Source organism: Thamnophis elegans, chromosome 12, assembly GCF_009769535.1.
Source record: "Thamnophis elegans isolate rThaEle1 chromosome 12, rThaEle1.pri, whole genome shotgun sequence".
NCBI classification, from domain to species: domain Eukaryota; kingdom Metazoa; phylum Chordata; class Lepidosauria; order Squamata; family Colubridae; genus Thamnophis; species Thamnophis elegans.
In genome coordinates, this window is record NC_045552.1 from 26,013,880 (window position 1) to 26,033,417 (window position 19,538).

The 19,538-nt window shown below is 43.8% G+C and overlaps 1 protein-coding gene across 1 annotated transcript in view; it reads right to left on the reverse strand.

Moving 5' to 3' along the window:
* The window catches only part of COL16A1 (collagen type XVI alpha 1 chain), a 297,538-nt gene that overhangs the window by 17,341 nt on the left and 260,659 nt on the right, over positions 1-19,538 (reverse strand). Inside the window, exons 55-62 of the mRNA XM_032227775.1 lie at positions 18,081-18,114; positions 16,427-16,488; positions 11,700-11,771; positions 9,392-9,445; positions 8,387-8,431; positions 7,403-7,447; positions 2,389-2,442; positions 635-688 (exon numbers count right to left, since the gene is read on the reverse strand). Of these exons, the coding sequence (XP_032083666.1) occupies positions 635-688; positions 2,389-2,442; positions 7,403-7,447; positions 8,387-8,431; positions 9,392-9,445; positions 11,700-11,771; positions 16,427-16,488; positions 18,081-18,114 (420 nt within the window). The remainder of the gene's footprint in view (positions 1-634; positions 689-2,388; positions 2,443-7,402; positions 7,448-8,386; positions 8,432-9,391; positions 9,446-11,699; positions 11,772-16,426; positions 16,489-18,080; positions 18,115-19,538) is intronic.

Sequence of the window (19,538 nt, forward strand, 5' to 3'; positions counted from 1 at the left end):
TGGTGCTTTATTTTTGCTTTGACTTGCTATTTTTTTTTTTAAAGGGGATTTAGAAAAGAACAAAAGGATCCAAATGGAGAATTTAAGAGTTGGCATTTATACTTTGCCTTTCATGCCAAATGGTATTTGCTTTTAGCAGTGGGTCAGAAGTCTGACCTGGTAGCTTTATAGGCACCTTTGCAGGGGTGAAATTCTCTGAAGTCTGCTACCAGTTTGCTTGCATGCCAAACTTAAAAAAAACTTTTCAAAGCATTTTTGTCTTGAACCAGTAGCTTAAAAATGCTTTAAAAAGTTTTTAAAAAGTTCCGACAATCAGCAATGTGACAATCAGCTGTGCTGCGTGATCATCAGAACTTTTAAAATACTTTTAAAAGCATTTTTCTAATACTGAAATGCTTAAAAAGTTTTTAAAAAGTGATCACGTGGCACAGCTGATTGTCACACCGCTGGTTGTTGGAACTTTTTGAAAACTTTTTAAAGCATTTTTTTTATTACTGGTTCGAGTGAACCAGTAGCATTTTTACTACAAGTTCAGACAAACTGGCACAAACTGGTAGCATTTCACCCCTGCGATCTTTGCAATCTAGCTATAAATCCACTCACACAAAATTCAAGAAAGAGTATTTTGACTTACGACATGTCCAGGAGGGCCTGGTCTACCCTGAGGCCCCACGGGACCTGGCTCTCCCTGGAGAAGGAAAAGAACGTTAGAGCAAATACTTATCTCTGTTAGGTTATTCTTGGAGCAAATTATATAAATGCATTGCCAGAGGCTTCTGGGCAAGTTATGGCTAAGCTAATCAATGCTATAGCATCGAAACATGTATACACATGGGATGTATACACAGGACTATACCTTGTCTACTGTTCTCTGGTTGCATCTATAGGTAATCAGTCCTCAACATATGACTGATTGCTTAGATGTTATAGTGGTCTCTTCCACAGCTACTTATGACCCAATTTTGAAGTTCATCACCATCTCCATTATTCATAGAATACAATAGAACAAAGAGTAGAATTAGAATAGAATAGAATGTAGTGTAGAGTACAATAGAATAGAGTACAATAGAATAGAATACAATGTAGAGTAGAGTACAATAGAATAGAGTACAATAGAATAGAATAGAATGTAGAGTAGAGTAGACCAGACTAGACTAGACTACACTAAGCTAGACTAGAATGTAGAGTAGAGTAGAGTAGAATAGAATATAGAGTAGAGTAGAGTAGAGTAGAGTAGAGTAGAGTAGAGTAGAGTAGAGTAGAGTAGACCAGACCAGACCAGACCAGACCAGACCAGACCAGACTAGACTAGACTGGAATGTAGAGTAGAGTAGAGTAGAGTAGAGTAGAGTAGAGTAGAATAGAATAGAATAGAATAGAATAACAGAGTTGGAAGGGAATGGAAATTATTTATTTGTATCACACCTTTATTATTTTTGCAAATAACACAAGGTGGTGAATGTATCCATGGCAGCAGCACCCCCATGCAGCCACATTTGGCAACCAGCTCACCTTTGCTTACAGGATCCTATGGTCCCATGACAATTTTTGACATTTTTTGCCCACTGCTGGCATTCCTTTCCAGTTCCCAGCAAAACATACCATCCATCCATCCATCCATCCATCCATCCATCCATCCATCTACTGCCTGCCTGCCTGCCTGCCTGCCTGCCTGCCTGCCTATCATCTATCATCTATCATCTATCATCTATCATCTATCATCTATCATCTATCATCTATCATCTATCATCTATCATCTATCATCTATCATCTATCATCTATCTATCTATCATCTATCATCTATCTATCTATCTATCTATCTATCATCTATCTATCTATCTATCTATCTATCTATCTATCTATCTATCTATCTATCTATCTATCTATCTATCTATCATCTCCCCCATCAAAGATAGACAGATTTTGTTAGTCTTTGATATCTCTCTCTCTCTCTCTCTCTCTCTCTCTCTCTCTCTCTCTCTCTCTCTCTCTCTCTCTCTCTCTCTCCACATACACGCTTGCACTTCATAAGTGCAAGTAAACTAAGGTAAATTACTAGTAGAGGAAGTAATATTGTGGCTTAACTTTGTTCTCCTCCCAATATTATGCTAATTCCATCTCACCATCTTTGTCCCATGGAACACAAACAAAGTATTATGAATTGAGCCATCCATAGCATTTTGTATATCTCCCTTCTTCATCAACTTGAGTTCCATTTGTCAATTGTGGTATGACAATGAATGAAGACTCTTCTATAGTGACTTCCATAGATTCATAGACCCCTCCCCCAATGCTGAATCCAGCCAAACACAGGTGCAGGATTAACTCAAGAGTGTATCTCCCCCTCCCCCATTGCAATTCACTTTTAGCTGGATGTTGATAACTCACCTCAGCTCCAGCCCGGCCGTGATTTCCAGGAGGTCCTGGCTTACCACAATCACCCTAGAAAATTAAGGTGAGATGGCTTAAATAGAATGCTTATATTATGGGAGATATAAAGCAACCGCCAAGGGGGGCCTGAGTGGCTAAGAACTGAGCTTGTCAATCAGAAAGGTCGGCAATTAGAACTCCCTAGTGTTCAAACTGAGAACCCTAGCGTGGTGGTTTGAATCCCTAGCAGCATGTGACGGAGTGAGCTCCTGTTACTTGTCCCAGCTTCTGCAAACCTAGCAGTTCAAAAGGAACTTTTAAAAATGCAAGTAGAAAAATAGGGACCACCTTTGGTGGAAAGGTAACAGTGTTCTGTGTGCCTTTAGCATTTAGTCATGCTGGCCACATGACCACGAAGACGTCTTTGGACAGTGCCGGCTCTTCAGCTTTAAAGCGGAGATGAGCACCACCCCCTAGAGTCGGGAACAACTAGTACATACCTGTGAGGAGAACTTTTACCTTTACCTATAAAGCAACTGAAGCCTATCTTTTTCCAGTAAACTCCCTAGTTTTTTTTTTTGTTCAACCAGCTTTAGTGATAGACGATCATGAGAATCAGCCTGTCCTCCTCACTGTCCCAATGGGTCCAAATATCTGAATACTTTGTCACAGCCAATCACACCTTTGGGATTCAAGGGATGTGTGAAGCTGCCTAGAGCCAGATCAAATCAATGGTCCACACAGCCCAAGGGCACTATATTCACTATTCTTCAAGTTTCCAAAGTTGGGTTTCGATCCCCAGAATCCTCAAAGGCCATTCTCAGTGGGGAATTCAGGGGAATTCCTGGAGGGATAAGTTTGGGAGAGATGGGTCTGCCCTAATTGACAGTGGTTCTCCAGAGTCTACTTGAGATATTTTTACTGAAGTTCTTTTTGCTCTTAGAAAGAATTGCTTCTCAAAACAGGGGCCTTTAGAATGTTTCTTGGTCTTCAATATTTTTCAGCTTCTAATGCAAGTAGCTGGATTGCTGTGGCATGTTCATTAATGAGCCTGAAATCTGTTTTCATAACACTGTCAATAAATGGTTGAAATGGCAATGAAGAAGTCCATTGTTATTTTGGGGAGCTTAATGACATTTTGCACGTAACCTAGCATTAGGTATTGTGGAAACTGGCTGTCCTTAGTGTCAACTCATAAAGCATTTGCATATCTGTTATCAAGTTGCCATGATGAAGAAAGGGGGGGAGCGCATTCCATGCATGCCTTCGGCTAGAGTCAGATCTCAGATTACTACAGCAGGTTTGTGAGGTGTACATCTCATTGGAGAATGTGATTTATGACACAGACTGAGAGGAAGGGAAAAACAGGGGCAAAGTTCAGCCATAATTTAAATGAGGTAAGATCTGACTGCAATGGAGTATTGCCCAAATGGTGTTCCTAATAAATGACACTTAAGAGCACGTAAGAGATTTGGGTGCTAGCTTGCTTGGTAGATATGCTTTTTATGTTATGCCTTTCAGTCAGTTTGCTTGAACTAATAATAAAGCTTAAAATCCCTTTATTTACTGGTTTGTTCATTCTTTTTGGATGCAAAAGGACCAATGGCCTGGACACCTGCGCACTGCCCTGACACTTGACAAAACAATGGTCATGAACACCAATCCGCAGTTAATAATGCTGGACCTGTGACTTCAGTGGTACAGACTCTTTAACATTTTGTCACCTACTGACCACAAGGACAAAGGTCAGTGGGGCAAAAAGAAAAAGTTAATAATTTATTGTCTAATCCTCTGCTTGCTCCTGATCTCTGAGACAGCGAATCTCAAATCCCTGCCTCTTCCTTCTCTTCCAGATGTTGTTTGACAAATAGGATCTTGACATCTGGGATGTCAAGACTTGCGTGTGAAGTGGATTAGAGTGAGGGAGAGGTGCGCAGAGTCAGCCTCACTCTCTCTTCCCAGATTCCATCTTGCTCCAAGAGTCGAGGCAGATGGAGATAGGCTGATCGCAGTGGTTGACCAGGGTGTCCTTCGTGTCTTGCTGTGCTCTTACCGCACCATGTCACTTGTAGAGACTGTCTTGATGACCGTTGCCCTATTCTAGCAGGTTTCATCTGCTCAATCCGCTGGAATCTGTCTTCACATTCTCAGGATAGACAAGTGCCTATCCCACTGAAGGTCAATGACCCAATGGCTACTCTCAACCTGGTTTGGCCAGCCTGTTGAACTTGTTGCCCAGGGTGTGGCCGCTGCGCATGCTACAGCTACTAGGAGCCACAGGTGAGAGCTGAGTGACAAGTGGGGACCAAAGGTGGATCAGCTGCCCCTAAAGCTGCCCTAAAATGAACTGCCCTAAAAGAACATGACATGCCCTACAACAGAAGTGCTACCCCTCCCTGAACACCCCATAAGGACAGATATGCACCTAAAAATTGCACATTCTCTCATTCTCTTTCTGGTAAGATGTAATTTGCTAGGTGCTGGCTTTGCCTATCCCTATCATGTTCTTCCTGAAATAAATCTCCTTTCGTTCTAATTATTAAAACGGCTGCATTGCTCAGCTTAGATTCTCACCTTCAGGAGCAGCCAAATGTATGCAGAGATATCTTCTCTTCCATATAATAAGGAATAAGGAATAAGTTTATTTATAGGCCGCCCTTTTCCCTGAGGGGACTCAGGGCGGCTAACAACTTATAGGGAGGGGGTACAAACAGTAACATATAACATAACACATAATTAAAAAAAAAATAAACAACATTCATTCAGCATTCGGGTGGGGGCGAATCAAATCTTTACCCCCAGGCCTGGCGGGATAGCCAGCTCTTGAGGGCTGCGCGGAAGGTCTGAAGGGTGGTGAGGGTACGAATCTCCATGGGGAGATCGTTCCAGAGGGTCGGAGCTGCTACTGAAAAGGCTCTCCTCCGCGTAGTGGCCAGCCGGCACTGGCTGGCAGATGGCACTCGGAGGAGGCCTAATCTATGAGATCTAATCGGTCTCGAGGAGGTAATTGGCAGGAGGCGGTCTCTCAAGTACCCAGATCCACTACCATGAAGGGCTTTATAGGTGGTAAGAAGCACCTTGAAGCGCACACGGAGATCAACAGGTAGCCAGCGCAGCTCGCGGAGGATAGGTGTTATGTGGGTGAACCGAGGTGCACCCACAATCACTCGCGCGGCCGCATTCTGGACTAGCTGAAGTCACCGGATGCTCTTCAAGGGCAGCCCCATGTAGAGCACGTTGCAGTATTCCAGCCTAGAGGTCACGAGGGCGCGAGTGACTGTTGTGAGTGCCTCCCGATTCAGGTAGGGTCGCAACTGGCGCACCAGGCGAACCTGGGCAAATGCCCCCCTGGTCACAGCCGACAGGTGGTAATCAAAGGTCAGCTGTGGGTTGCGTATAGAATATATATATAGTATTGCAACCATAGGAGACAGGGATTCTGACAGAGAGGGTCACCTTTGCAGAAAACTGATAGATCTCTCTATTCTGCATGAGGTGGAGGAAGCAGTGAGTGTGTAGCTTGCAGCTGCTCCTAGATGCTCTCACACTTTTCCCAGTCAACAATCAGATGTATCTTTGATCTGACTGCCCAACTGCAAGAAAATGACCCTGATAGTGTGGTGCCTGAGTGTGACAACTGCAACACATTCTCTGGTGCCTATCTGTGGGGCTGACAGAATTCACTTGGCTTAAAATCATGTCATCATATGAGCGCATTGATTGTTTTCTTGTAGATGTTTCATTAGGATTAGGTAACATCCTTGGTTACCTGGCTAACTTAAGCAGTGATGTTGTTAATGAAATGTCTGCAAGAAAACAACCAAATACCAAAGACCCCACAGTTCAACCCTGAGCTATAACCTTTCTCTTCTGTTGATACCATCACATGTTGTTGTGGCCAGCTGGTGGCCAGAGGAGCTGGCAGCAGAGTCGGACAGTGAGGAGGTTGGGGAGGAACATGGGCAGTCCTGGGGGCTGAGGAAAGCTCAGACGAGGGCTCTGTGTCAGAGGCAGAGAGGGAGCTAGACAGCAGTGAGCTAGAGGAACAGCTGGAGCCTGTTCCCAGTGTGAGCATGTGCAGAGCTGCCAGAAGACAAGAACAACTAAGAAAGCAGGGTCAACTTGGGAGTAAAGCCACACCTTGGAGGTGATTGGCCCCTCCCAGAGGAAACAAAAAATGAACAAATGGGGAGCTGGCTTTTGCCGGCAACAATTCATTCATTCGGTTGTGTCAAAAGTGGCAAGTTCTATTTGTGACTATAAGAGATTCTGTGCCAGGTTTCGCCTTGTCCTGCATTTGGAAACTAGTTATCTGGCAGGGCTCCAAATGAGATAAGGTTCGTGTTGATAAACATTCCTCTGAAAGACTGTTTGCTAAGCCTTGCTGACTGTGAATGAAAGGAATTCACAGTTGTGTATATAAAAGGGGTTTTGTTGGCACCAAGGCTCTACTTCTTGCTTTCTAAGGAAGCCTAGGTCAGAACATGTGTTGCCTATTTTTTTCCAGGCAAAATACAAAGGGCTGCTTATTGCTTTTATAAGATGTCTAGGTTTGTATCAAGTCTTTTTGAGAAAGTTCCTCTTGCTTTATGATTCAGGGTCTTTGTGGTCACCCAGTTTTGGGGGATGTATTTTCTATTGCATTATGGCAAGTCTAATTTAAAAACTTTTAAGAAAAAGCACTTAAAAACAAAAGTTGTTGATTTTAATGGTGAGAATTGATTGTTAACATTTCTAGTTAACTTGATTGTTGTTTATGATAAACTGTGAGGAGTCATGATAGGTTATAATACGGTTACCCAAACGAATGCATATTTGTTTCTAAGGAGATCATTAACAACCAGTGGTTTATATCAGTGAGAATTACAGTTTTCAGCATTCAGACTCATTCTGCTTTGGCCTTTCCAATTTTCAGGTGAGGAAAAACCATCCCCTAGATAATATATTTGACCAATGTGACAAGAGGTTGAACAAATGAGAAGAAACATACAGTATATCACGTTTTGATCTTGCGATCAATGGCAAGGCTAACCTTTTGTCCTGGCACGCCAGGATGACCTGTTTTCCCTTTGAATCCCTAGAGAGAAGAAAAAAGACAACAATAATAGAGAGGCTGTAAACTTGGCTGCTAGATCAAAGTCAGCAGGCACTGAGAACCGGAGCTTTAGGGCTGCCAACAGACCAAAAATCTACTATTCCACAAAAGAATCTGGCTTGATTTGCTACCTGGCAACAATCATTACAGTTGACAGCAGCTGGTAAACATCTGTATGCCAAGACAATGCTAAAAGGGCATCATCTAGATCAGGGAGGTCAAACTCGATTTCATTGAGTGCAGCGTCAGGGTTGTGTTTGACCTTGGGGGTGGGGCAGGGGGATGGGGCGTGGCCAGGGTGGGCATGGCCAGCTCAACATTACTCGTGTTGAGGCATTTGTGAGGGCCCGAGCGCTCTGCCAGAAAAAATGGGCTCCTGAGCTCTGTTTTCGGCTGCCACGGCCTCCTGCAACCCTCTGCCAATGAAAATGGAGCTCAGGTGGGCAGAGGCACCACAGGCCGGTCCTTCACTGTTTCCAGAGTGATCCCACAGGCCAGATCTAAGTATCAGAGGTGGTATTCAGCAGGTTCTGACCAGTTCTGGAGAACCGGTAGTGGAAATTTTGAGTAGTTTGGAGAACCGGTAAATGCCACCTCTGACTGGCCCCGTCCTCATCTATTCTCTGCCTCCTGAGTCCCGGCTGATTGGGAGGAAATGGGGATTTTACAGTATCCTTCCCCTGCCACGCCCACCAAGCCACAGCCACAGAAGTGGTAGTAAAAAAAATTGAATCCCACCACTGCTAAGTACCCCATGGACCAGATCTGGCCCACAGGACTTGAATTTGACACCCCTGATCTAGATGATGAAAAATTGGCATCATCAGATCTCCCAAGAAGCTAAATGATCAATGGAAGAAAGAAATCACTCTTCTCTTCTTTGCCAATGACTAGTAGAATCTTGGATAGCCAACAACTTACTGGAGGTCCCATCATTCCTGGAGGTCCTGGAGGTCCTGAGTCCCCCTAGAAGAAGCCAAGAGTTAGTGCTACTTCAAGAAAGAGAACTGCAAGAATCCAAGACTTCAGCATACTCAATCTGTCTCCTGCCCCAACTTCCTACCCAGATATAAACGGGCCCACTCTCTTTTCCTAGGAGGCATTTATGTTGCTAAGTCATAAATTTGTTAAGTGAGTTTTGCCCTGTTTTATGACTTTCCTTGCCACATGTCTTAAGTGGATCACTGCAGTCTTTAAATTAGTAACACGGTTGTTAAGTGAATCTGGCTTCCCCTTTGTTTGTCAGGAGGTCGCAAAAGGGGATCAGGTGACACCGCAATTGTCATAAATGTGAGTCAGTTGCCAAGTGTCTGAATTTTGATCACGTGACTATGGGGACGCTGCAATGGTCGTAAGGTGAAAAACGGTCATAAGTCACCTTTTCCACTGCTGTTGTAACTTTGAACGGTCACTAAGTGAACTGTTATAAGTTGAGGATTACTTGTATTCTGAAGGAGCTGAAGGTCAGCGGACACCAAACTGTCTTAAGGGGTCACTTTTCAATCCTAAAGAGCCAAACAGTGACTGCAGGACAAAACCTATTACTAGGGGATTTTTTTGTTTGAATGTTGTAAGAAAGTCTAGTGTAATTTGCTGCTGGGACACCAGAGGTGGGTTGCTCTCAGTTCAGCCTGGTGTGGCTGACCTGGTAGTGGTATTTTTGCCTGGGTCGCAGAACCGGCAGCAAGCCAGGCTTGCCACGTCCCCGAACTGGTTCCCTCGCCACCACTGAAGGTGCCACCATGTTGTTTTTTAGTGACCGTGCATGCACAGTTCATTGTAAATTGTTCTGCGCAAGCACAAAAAACAATTTACATTTAACTGTGCTGGTGTGTACAACACATGCAAAGCACGCGCAAAGCACGTGAGAAGTAAACTGGTAGTAAAAACCGCAGCAAGCCACCACTGCAGGAGACCCATTCTTACCCGGGATCCTGGTTTTCCATCTTTTCCATCTTGTCCCTCCAGGCCAGGTGGACCCTAAAAATAAACATAGATTACATCTTTCTTTGAACCGCCTAGAGGGAAAAAAAAACCCAAGTGCAACAGTCAATGCTTTATGTTTATTTAATGCACTGTACATATTAAGAGAGCTTAATGTGCTGAAGTTTGGTTTATGGATGGATATCTCTAAGCCAGAACATTTTAACCATAGTTGTTAAGATGAAAATAAATGAGCCACCCGATGATGGCTCACTGTAATGATCTGGTATGATGATCGAGCAGAGTTTGTAATTGATGGCTCTTACAGAATCAGAAATTATGCTGGGATGTGGACTCGCAAAATATCCTTGATGCTAAATTGGAGGCCCGTGTAATGGGGAAAATAGCGCACTACACTTAGAAGCCCACATCTGAAAATTGTTGCAATGTCAGCCTCTGAAGCTAAATGGAAAGTGAATATTGTCAAGCAAATGTGCACAATGTTCTGCTTGTTACGCTGTCATTTGCTTATTGTACAGATCATGGCTACAGAATCTAATGGATGGCTGTGTGAGCCATGGCTTTTAGTGAGATCTAATTTAAACAAGTGCCCTTTTCTAAGTCTTTTCATAAATTGGTTCATTTGGGGGAAAAAAGGTCTAACAGACTCCTCCTAATCTTTATCTATAGCAATCTTGCAAGGTGTGTGTGTGTGTGGGGGGGGTGTGATACCTTGAAATAAGAACTTACTGACATTCAGCAGAATTCTTGAATACCCACCACACGAAATAAATATTTTAGAGAAGGATAGCAGCCCTAATTTCTGTTACAAAAGTAATAAAGCATCTTCCTGCTTATTGCCCAGTCTTTGCCCCCACCAGGTGCCCCAGAGAATGGAACGTTTAAATCAGAGGTGGTATCCAGCTGGTTCTGACCAACTGGTAGCGGAACTTTTGAGAAGTTCAGAGAACTGGCAAATACAACCTCTGGCTGGCCCCGCCCCCATCTATTCTCTGCCTCCCAAGTCCCAGATGATCGGCTGGGTCTTCTTTTGTTGCTCTGCACAGGAAAACAGAGCTGGAAAGCAGGTTAGTGGGGTGGGGAGGGAATGGGGATCTTGCAGTATATTTCCCCTACCATGCCCACCAAGTTACGCCCACAGAACCAGTAGTAAAAAATTTTTGAATCCCACCACTGGTTTAAATCTTTTAAATTCCAACTTCAAGTTGTCACAGTTTCCTTGTTTTAGGATGGATGATGAGGAGATACAGCAAATTTAAGTTAAATTTGGTAGTGCAAGAGCAGGATGAGCTTAGCTGGTTTCAAGTTATGAAAGAGACTTCTTAGGGTGAAAACAGAAAAACACACCATGTTATCACACCATGCCGAAACCAGCTGTCTTCTCACTTTATTACAGAGTGATTTAGACCAGGGATTCCCAACCTCTGGGCCACAGCCCACTAATGGGCCTTCAGCTTTTTGTAACCTGGTGTGGAAATGACAGGTGAGAGCACATGCATCGCTCGCCCACTTGCATGTGCAGTGAGGGAGTGTGTGGATACGTGCTCCACTAGCACGAGTGGTGATTACGCATGCATGCCACTTACGCAAATGGACCAGTTCATGTGTATGATTGCCAGTGTTGTGGTCCACCAGCATCAGATTCGGACAGTAAGGAGATTGGGAGGAACCTGGGCCAGTCCTGGAGTCTGGGGAAGGCTCTGATGAGGGCTCTGTGTCAAAGGCAGGGAGGGGGTCAGAGCCATCTGCCAGTTATCAGCTGCCTTCCAAGTCAGACACCAGTGAGGCAGACAAACAGCTGGAGCCTGTTCCCAGATGTGCATGTGCAGAGTTGCCAGACGAAGGGAACAGCTAAAGAACAGTGGTTGACTTGGGAGTAAAGCCAGACAATGAATAGCCCCTCCTAGAAGAAATAAAAGAGGAGCAAAAGGGGAGTGGAGTTTGCAGGAGACAATTAGTTCGCTTAATTGGTTCGGAGTCTCTGAGACTCCTTGCCAAGTTCTGCAGAGATCGGCCTGGCAGCTCTTCAAGCCAGAGAAGGTCTGTGACTGTAAATCCTCCCTTGAAAGACTTTGCGGGATGTGAATGAGCAGAATTAACAGTAAATTAATAAAAGGTTTTTTTGTCGGGACAAGGAGTTTGCTTCATGCTCTTGGGAAGCCTCGATCAGAATAGTCAGCTGCTCACATGGAACTATCTTCTCTCCCCTTCCCCTTCCACCCCGCTGGTCTTCAAAGCTGGAAAGGTTGGGAAACTCTGATTTAGACCATCATGTTTCCTGCCTACTTACTTGTAGTCCAGGTTGCCCTGGAGGTCCGGGGGAACCCGTCATGCCAGGAGCCCCACGCATCCCTTCGCTGCCCTGCAGAAAGTAGAGAAGAAAAGCTCTTTCAGTGATTCAGCTTCTGTTAGCTGCCATGGGGACGCAGAGCAAAGGAGGAGCAGCCAAGAAGGGGATACAGATTTATCAGAGGTTGTTGCAGAAAAATCAAATCCAGAAAGCACACACAGACAACTGATTCAGCCGGATTCATTAAGTTCTTTATATACAGAACAACTGATGAATAAATGTACAATACCAATAGTAGATTCTTTCAACATGGTAGAAGTTTTAAGCAGAACACAAGCAGAAGAGAACACTTTCATCTTAGAGTTCTGAGCAGACAGTGTTCTTCAAAGCACAGACTAGTTTCAGTTTCAATTCTCAGCACAGATTCAGATCTGTTTCAGCTCCCATTGGCTGACTTAGTTGCTATGCCTATTTATTGGCTGATCTTGTTACCATGTCTCTCCCAGTCATGAATATTCTAACAAGATTGGGCTGTGGAGAAATGTGATTAGATTCCCATGCATCTTCCTTTCCATTGTATTTCCAGGCAGTCCTCGACTTACAACAGTTCGCTTAGTGACTGGTCAAACTTACAACAGCATTGAAAAAAGTGGCTGACAACCATTATTCCTACTTATAACCTTTGTAGAATCCCCATGTGATCAAAATTCAGATGCTTGGCCACTGGGTTCATACTTATGACTGTGGCCGTCTCCCAAGGTCATGCGATCCCCTTTTATGTCCTTCTGACAAGTAAAGTCAGTGGGGAAGCCAGATTCACTTAACAGCCTGGTTACTACAGTAACAATTTCAGTGATTCACTTAACAGCTGTGGCAAGAAAAGCTGTAAAATGGGGGCAAAACTCACTTAACAAATGTCTCACTTAAAACAGAAATGTTGGGTTCAGTTGTGGTCGTAAGTCGAGAACTACCTGTATTAAATTTTTATGCTGCCCATGTCCTCTAGGCAGCTTACAAGTTAGCTTCCTTTACTGGAAAATTCCCCACTCCCTGGATGACAGAAAGTGTCAGGCCTGCAGCCATATTCCGTTTTGGTTCCTTGGCCTGCCACACTTTCTATTATTCTACTATGCATTTTCTATTGTGGGGAAATGGGAGGGAGGTTGGCATGGAGTTAAATGCTATGTAGCCATAACTAAATTCTTTCTAGAAAGCCAAGGTCATCCTTTGTCTCTGCACCTCTGCACCTGACTGGAACTGGATGGGTGGAAGCTGCCAGCATAGCAGTGGGAGATTGGACCATGGGATGGACTTGCAGGTGTGGGGGCAAGATCTTGAACTTTCAACTGGATGGGGAAAAACAGGAAACTTTCAGATTCGGGTTTTCCCAGATGTGCCAACATGGCTCTCTTAATAAATTGTAACTTTGAGCAATCCTTTGCCTTGGACTCCGATTTACTTTTGGATGCTATTTGGAACCCTGATGGAAAGTTGATCTGCTTCTGGGAGGTTAAAATTATGCTTTGCGAGAACCTCCAGAGAGAGGGGTCCCATTTGAGGCCCACAATGTACAACCCCTCTTTAACCCAAAGGGGCTTCCCCCCAAAAAAACAGCTGGACTTTCTTATGTGCCCCCCCCCCAAAAAAAACATTTCACTTCTCATCAAAGAAGCCTTTTCCAGTTTTGGCAGAACTTCAGGCAGAACTGAAGAAGCTTCTTGGAGGTGAACAGAAACATTTTCAAAAGGGAGAGAAAAAAAAACCCCAAGAAAATCCAGCTGCCTTTGAGAAAAAAAAGCACCTCGAGGATAACTATGACCTGGATGATTGAAAATCTCCTTCTTAAATTAGGCTTTAGATTTCCTTCCCTTCAACACGCCTCTTCCTATTTCCCAAGAGCCAAACAAAATCTCCAGGCTGCAGTCCTGAGAAAACGCAGCAGATGTCAGTAAAAGCCAGCAATTGGCGACCACACACACACACACACACACACACACACACTTCTAATCTTTTCCCTGTTGCAACCCAACAGCTATTTTTTTCCCCTTGGCCTCCTCAAAGCAGCTTCTTTTCAGATCCAGGCTGCCAATGCCTTCTCCACCCAGCCTTTTATTTGGTGAAAGAGTTCCCATGACCCGTAATAGAAAGAAAAAACTCTCTGCCTTTAATAGTGTGTGTCTACTATTGTGGGAAGTTAGCACCCACCCTTCTCCTAGGAAAATGAGATATTTTAGGAAATATTAAAAGGGCAGAATATTTCCCCCTAAAAGGGAGGCAGAAACTCACACCTTTGTCAATGGGACATTAAGGCCTGAGCCAGTCTATCCTACATAACAAAGATATACCTCCTTCAAGGAGAGCCATAATAGGAATTGCCCAAAGCCCTTTCATTACATCATCACCCAGCAAGAGTCAACCAGGCTTGGGACTCAGGACAGCCTACAGAGTTACCCCTGCGTGGCCCCAGGGGCGTTTGACAACCAATCGGAATACAAGCTCAAATTCAAAAGTTCAGAGAGGGCATGAAATCCAGGCACTCCCAGCATCTCTGCCCATCTAAAACCATGTGGTCCTGTCCAGGGGTAGGTTCTGGGCGGCACTACTGCCGGTTTGCTTGTGTGCACGCTTGATGTGCACTGTGCATGCATGCACAGTGCAATTTAAATTGTTCTGTGCATGCCCAGAACTGAAAAACAAGGTGGTGGTGCTGAGGACATCAACCAGGGAACTGGTTCAGGGGCGTGGTAGGCCTAGGTCGCTGCCGGTTCCAGTGACTCAGGCTGTCAAACCACTACCGGTTCGACCCAGTAGGAACCCACCACTGGTGGCGTAGTTCTAAATTGTCTAAGCCCCAAATTTCAAGCCTGGTGGCTTAAGAGATTCTGTTGCGAGCAGAGGTGTGGAGGACTTTTCTCATGAAACACCTCTGGACTCGCTCAATTGTATTAATATCCGATATCCAGTCAGATGAGCTGTATTCAAGAATTGGTTTGTCAAAGGTTTTATATACCCTAGTTTGCAGTACAATGTTACCAGAGAAGAAGCTTCACAAAATAAGGTTGACAACTCTTAATGCCTTTTTGGTAATGCTGTTACAGTGATTGTTTGAGATGAGTACTCCTAGGTACTTGGCAGAGTCTCTCTTCGTTGCTTCTTCTGTTCAGCTCTAGGTAATATGAAAGGACTGCAAGAGCAGCACTTTAGATCCAGTGTTTGGGGAGAGATAATATAATCTCTAGGAGAATCTCATGATCAGAAGAAGACTTCTCAATTGGACTTGCATTGGGAGTGCTGTTCTTACAGAGATAGAGGAAGGGGAAGGGAGAGACAGGGCCAATGCTGTCATTATCCCAATTTCGCCTGCAGATAAATGCAGAGAAAGGATGGGAGGAAGGAAGGAGGAAGCCATGCTGCGTCTGTAGCAACCATTCAACAATTGGTATAAAATTTCAAGGTCAGCAGGAAAGTTGACCTTCATGCGTTGATTTTTTGGGACTTGCTCTTCCAGGTTGGAAGCCATACCCCACCCCCTTTCTTCTCCAAGCCCAGGAGCCCAAAGAATTCCTTTTCCCCAACAGTTTATAACAGCACTAAGTCCACAGTTGGGTTAACCACATGGATTTCCATGCATTCTTTCCCTCTGTCAATATTTTCGCAGCTGGAAAAAAAAACCTCCAAGAAAATCAATTGTAAGAGAACTGTTTGCATCTGATATGTATGTTTCTTTATATATATAAAGTTTTTTATTTTTTCATTTTCATAACATATAACCACATGTATACTATTACATAGCCAACATCGTATTTTATTATTAATGTTTACATCAATTCATCTCACCATCAACTCCCAAAAACAATTATTGGCTCTTCTGCTCTCCATACACCATATCTGTCATTTTCTTCTCCCTCTCTCCTCCCCCTCCCTACCTCCTTTCTTGCCTCTGTCACCCTTCTCTTCTCTACTTCCCCTTCCTCTCTCCTTATCCTCTCTCCCTTTTCCATCCTCCTTTCTCTCCTCCTCTTCCCCCCTGCCCTCTCTTCTATCCCTCTCTCTTCCCTTACCTATCTCCTCTACTTCACACTCTTCATCTCATTTACTTGGTGTGTTTCAGCTTCTGAGCAAGCTCCATTTTATGTTGATGGTATTATAATTCCTTTCCGGTATACATATTTAATCTTAACATATATCTTCCTCTTTTTTTAAAGAGAGAACAAAAATATATCTTTATCTCTCTATATCTATCTATCATCTATCTATCTATCTATCTATCTATCTATCTATCTATCTATCTATCTATCATCTATCTCTATCTATCTATCTATCTATCTATCTATCTATCTATCTATCTATCTATCTATCTATCTATCTATCTATCTATCTATCTATCTTCATTATACTTTTAACCCCTCCCCCCCGATCTGTATGGTTTGTATGCGACTTTCTCTAATATATTTTTAGAAACCCACTGCATCCATGCTTTTACAGAAGTGCTACTGTATCATTTCATCTCAACTACCCCTAAATAATGTAATCTTCTTGATGCATCTTTCTCAACAGCTTCTTTGTGTGAAGGAGAATGCCAAGAAAAAGGGTGTAGCATTGGCTGGTGCAATTTTGCTCCAATTGAAATCGGGGTGGCAGGTATGTTTACATCCTTCCTGCTTCTTGTAAATGGGTCCTACCTTTGTTTAGCTTCCCTCCCTCAATATTTGACTTTGGTCACTCACCTTTTCGGCTGGGGGTCCTTGAGGTCCAGGAGATCCTGCTTTCCTGGAAAACCTGGAGGACCCTAAAAACACACCAGGAATTACTTCAGAAGACCAAATATGCTATATTAGTAAAAAAAGATCTAGTCAGCCTAATGTGGAAGCTTGTAATAGGACAAGCAGGGATTCTGCAATGTGTCTTGTTGTTGTTAGCTGTGAAGTCATGTCCAACCCATGTGACCCCATGGACAATGTTCCTCCAGGCCTTCCTGTCCTCTACCATCCTCTGGAGTCCATTTAAGCTCATGCCTACTGCTTTGGTGACTTCATTCAGCCACCTCATTCTCTGTCATCCCCTTCTTTTGGCCCTCAATCGTTCCCAGCATTAGGCTCTTCTCCAGTGAGTCCTTCCTTCTCATTAAGTGGCCAAAATATTTGAGTTCATCTTCAGGATCTGGCTTCTAAAGAGCAGTCAGGGTTGGTTTGGTTTATTGGATTTATATGCCGCCCTTCTCCCAAGGACTCAGGGTGGCGTACAATATTAAAAAACATATATACAAAAGTAAAAAAAAAATAGAATATCCAAAACAAACACAATTAAGATTAACAATAACATTTTTTTAAAAAAATCGATTAAAGTTAACAATAAACAATAATTTATTTTGTTTTGTTCAGGCCCGCCTGGCTTGCTGAAAAAGCCAACCTTTTTAGGGCGCGTCGGAGGACCGGAGGTCGGGGATTATACGAAGCTCCGGGGGCTGCTCATTCCAGAGGGAAAGCGCTCCCACAGAGAAGGCTCTCCCCCTGGGGTCACTAGCTGACATTGTCTGGCGGATGGCAACCTTGAGAAGGCCAATTCTGTGAGATCTTACTGGACGGTGGGAGGCTACCAGTGGCAGTAGGTGGTTTTCGCAAGTATCCTGGGCCTAAGCCTTGGAGAGCATTAAAAGTATAATTAGTCCTTGAATCGCACCCAGAAGACACCAGCAACCAGTGCAGGCCACCTAAAAGGGGTGTAACATGGGAGCACTTAGTGCCCCCATGATAACCCACACAGCCGCATTCTGGACCAGTTGAAGCTTCCGGCTGCTCTTCAAGGGCAGCCCCATGTTAGATTAGATTAGATTAGATTTATTTGGCTGCATTGCCACCCTATTCCTGGAAGACTCAGGGCAGCTAACAATAAGAAGGGAAGGGGGGGGGGGGTACAAAAAAAACACAATTAAAATCAAAAACAACAGTCGTAACATCTGATGGGCTGGATAATTCAACAGCCCCAGGCCTGCCGGAACAGCCAATTCTTAGTTGCTTTGTGGAAGGCCGGAAGGGTAGTAAGGGTCGGATCTCAGTGGGGAGATCGTTCCATAAGCCGGGAGCAGCTACAGAGAAGGCCCTCTCTGTAGCCAAGCGCTTATTTCAGGGGTCAAAAGAAATAAGACCCTGTCTTATTTTGGGGAAACTTGGTAGTATTGCTTTTCTTCTTAAACAGATTTCTCTTGGGGATCTTATCCTAAGAGAATCTTAAATAATGTCATTGGGATCTATTGGAAGAGGCTCTGTGACTCCTTTACTTATGGCCATGCAGTTTCCAAACTCACAGACATTTTACAAGTGTGATTGTCTAAGGAGACCCAAAAACTCCTGGGCAAAATATTTTGGGGTGTACCAAACTTACCGGTGCCCTGGAAACCAGGCTGGCCCTTGAAAACCTGTGAATAAAATAAAGATAGATTAACACCTAGCAATGCTCAAGATAAATAGGCAAAATAGCCCTCCCTGATCTGAAATAGCTAAGGCCAGTAAACCAGTTTAGCATTTTGGATGGGGGACCACAGAGAAATCTCAGAGCAGGCGATTAAATGGGGAAGAGGAAAAAAGCTGTCAGAAGGAGGCAAGGACAACTAACTACAGTATTGGTTTCTGTATTGTTTACTCAGGTGGCATCAAGTTCTTAAAGGACTCCATACTTCCCCCTCTTCCCTCCCGTCCTCTCTCCTTACCAAGGAAAACGTTTGGATGTTGCTCGGTGGCACTTAGGACAAGGAATTTGAAGTTACAAAAACCTTCTATGGAGTTTCAGCAGAAGTAAGTCTGCTCAGTTCTTTGATGGATAAGTTTAAGCATCTAAGCCAGAAGTCATCAAACTTGGCAACTTTAAGACTTGTGGACTTCACTCCCAGAATTCTCCAGCAGGAATTCTGGGAGTGTAAGTCCACTAGTCTTAAAGTTGCAAAGTTTGGGAAACCCCTGAATTCTAAACTGCCAAACTGGAAAGATGGAATGTGAGAGACACATGAGGAAAAGAGGATCTCCTGTGTCCCAGTGGCACTTTAAAAAATCAGCTTTATCCATCTTTTGATGCAAAAAGAGCCATTCTGTTTGAATGGAGAGATCCCTGAAACTGATGGAACACAGATTCCAATCCTTACTCCTGTGAGTTAGTTGATCAGTTGATGGGTGCTGCCAGGAGGTTTTGGGGTCCGGACCCTAAGCTTGATGGGGAAGATTGAGGCAGAAGTGGTATTCAATCCAAAGTAGTATAAGAGGGGAACAGCCACGGAGATCATTAAAGTGGTGAGGACGTTATGTCACGAGGGGAAACTCAAGTCATATTTCTGGTTTTATCTTCTATGTTAGTTACCCAGAATCGTTGCTTTTTGCAAAAAATGAAGCAAACTAAAAGCTGTCCACAAGTTCAGGTAGTCCTTGACTTACAATGATTCATTGAGTGGCTGTTCAAAGTTACAGCGGCACTGAAAAAAGCGACTGATGACCATTTTCCACACCTATAAGCATGGTGGCATCCCATGGTCACATGATCATACTTCTGATGCTTGACTCATATTTATGACAGTTGCAGTGTCCCTGAGTCATGTGTTCACATTTTGTGACTGAGTCAACAGAGAAGCGAGGTTCACTTAACAATTGTGTTGCTAACTTGCCAATTGCAGTGATTCACTTAACAACTGTGACAAGAAAGGTTGTAAGTTGGAGGGGAAATTCCATCACTTAGCAACAGAAATTTGGAGCTCAATTGTGGTCATAAGTTGAGGACTACCTGTATGGCCAAAACAGTTGGATGCTGGCCATGATGTGGCGATGAAAGCTATACCCATTTTTATGGGTGTAATAC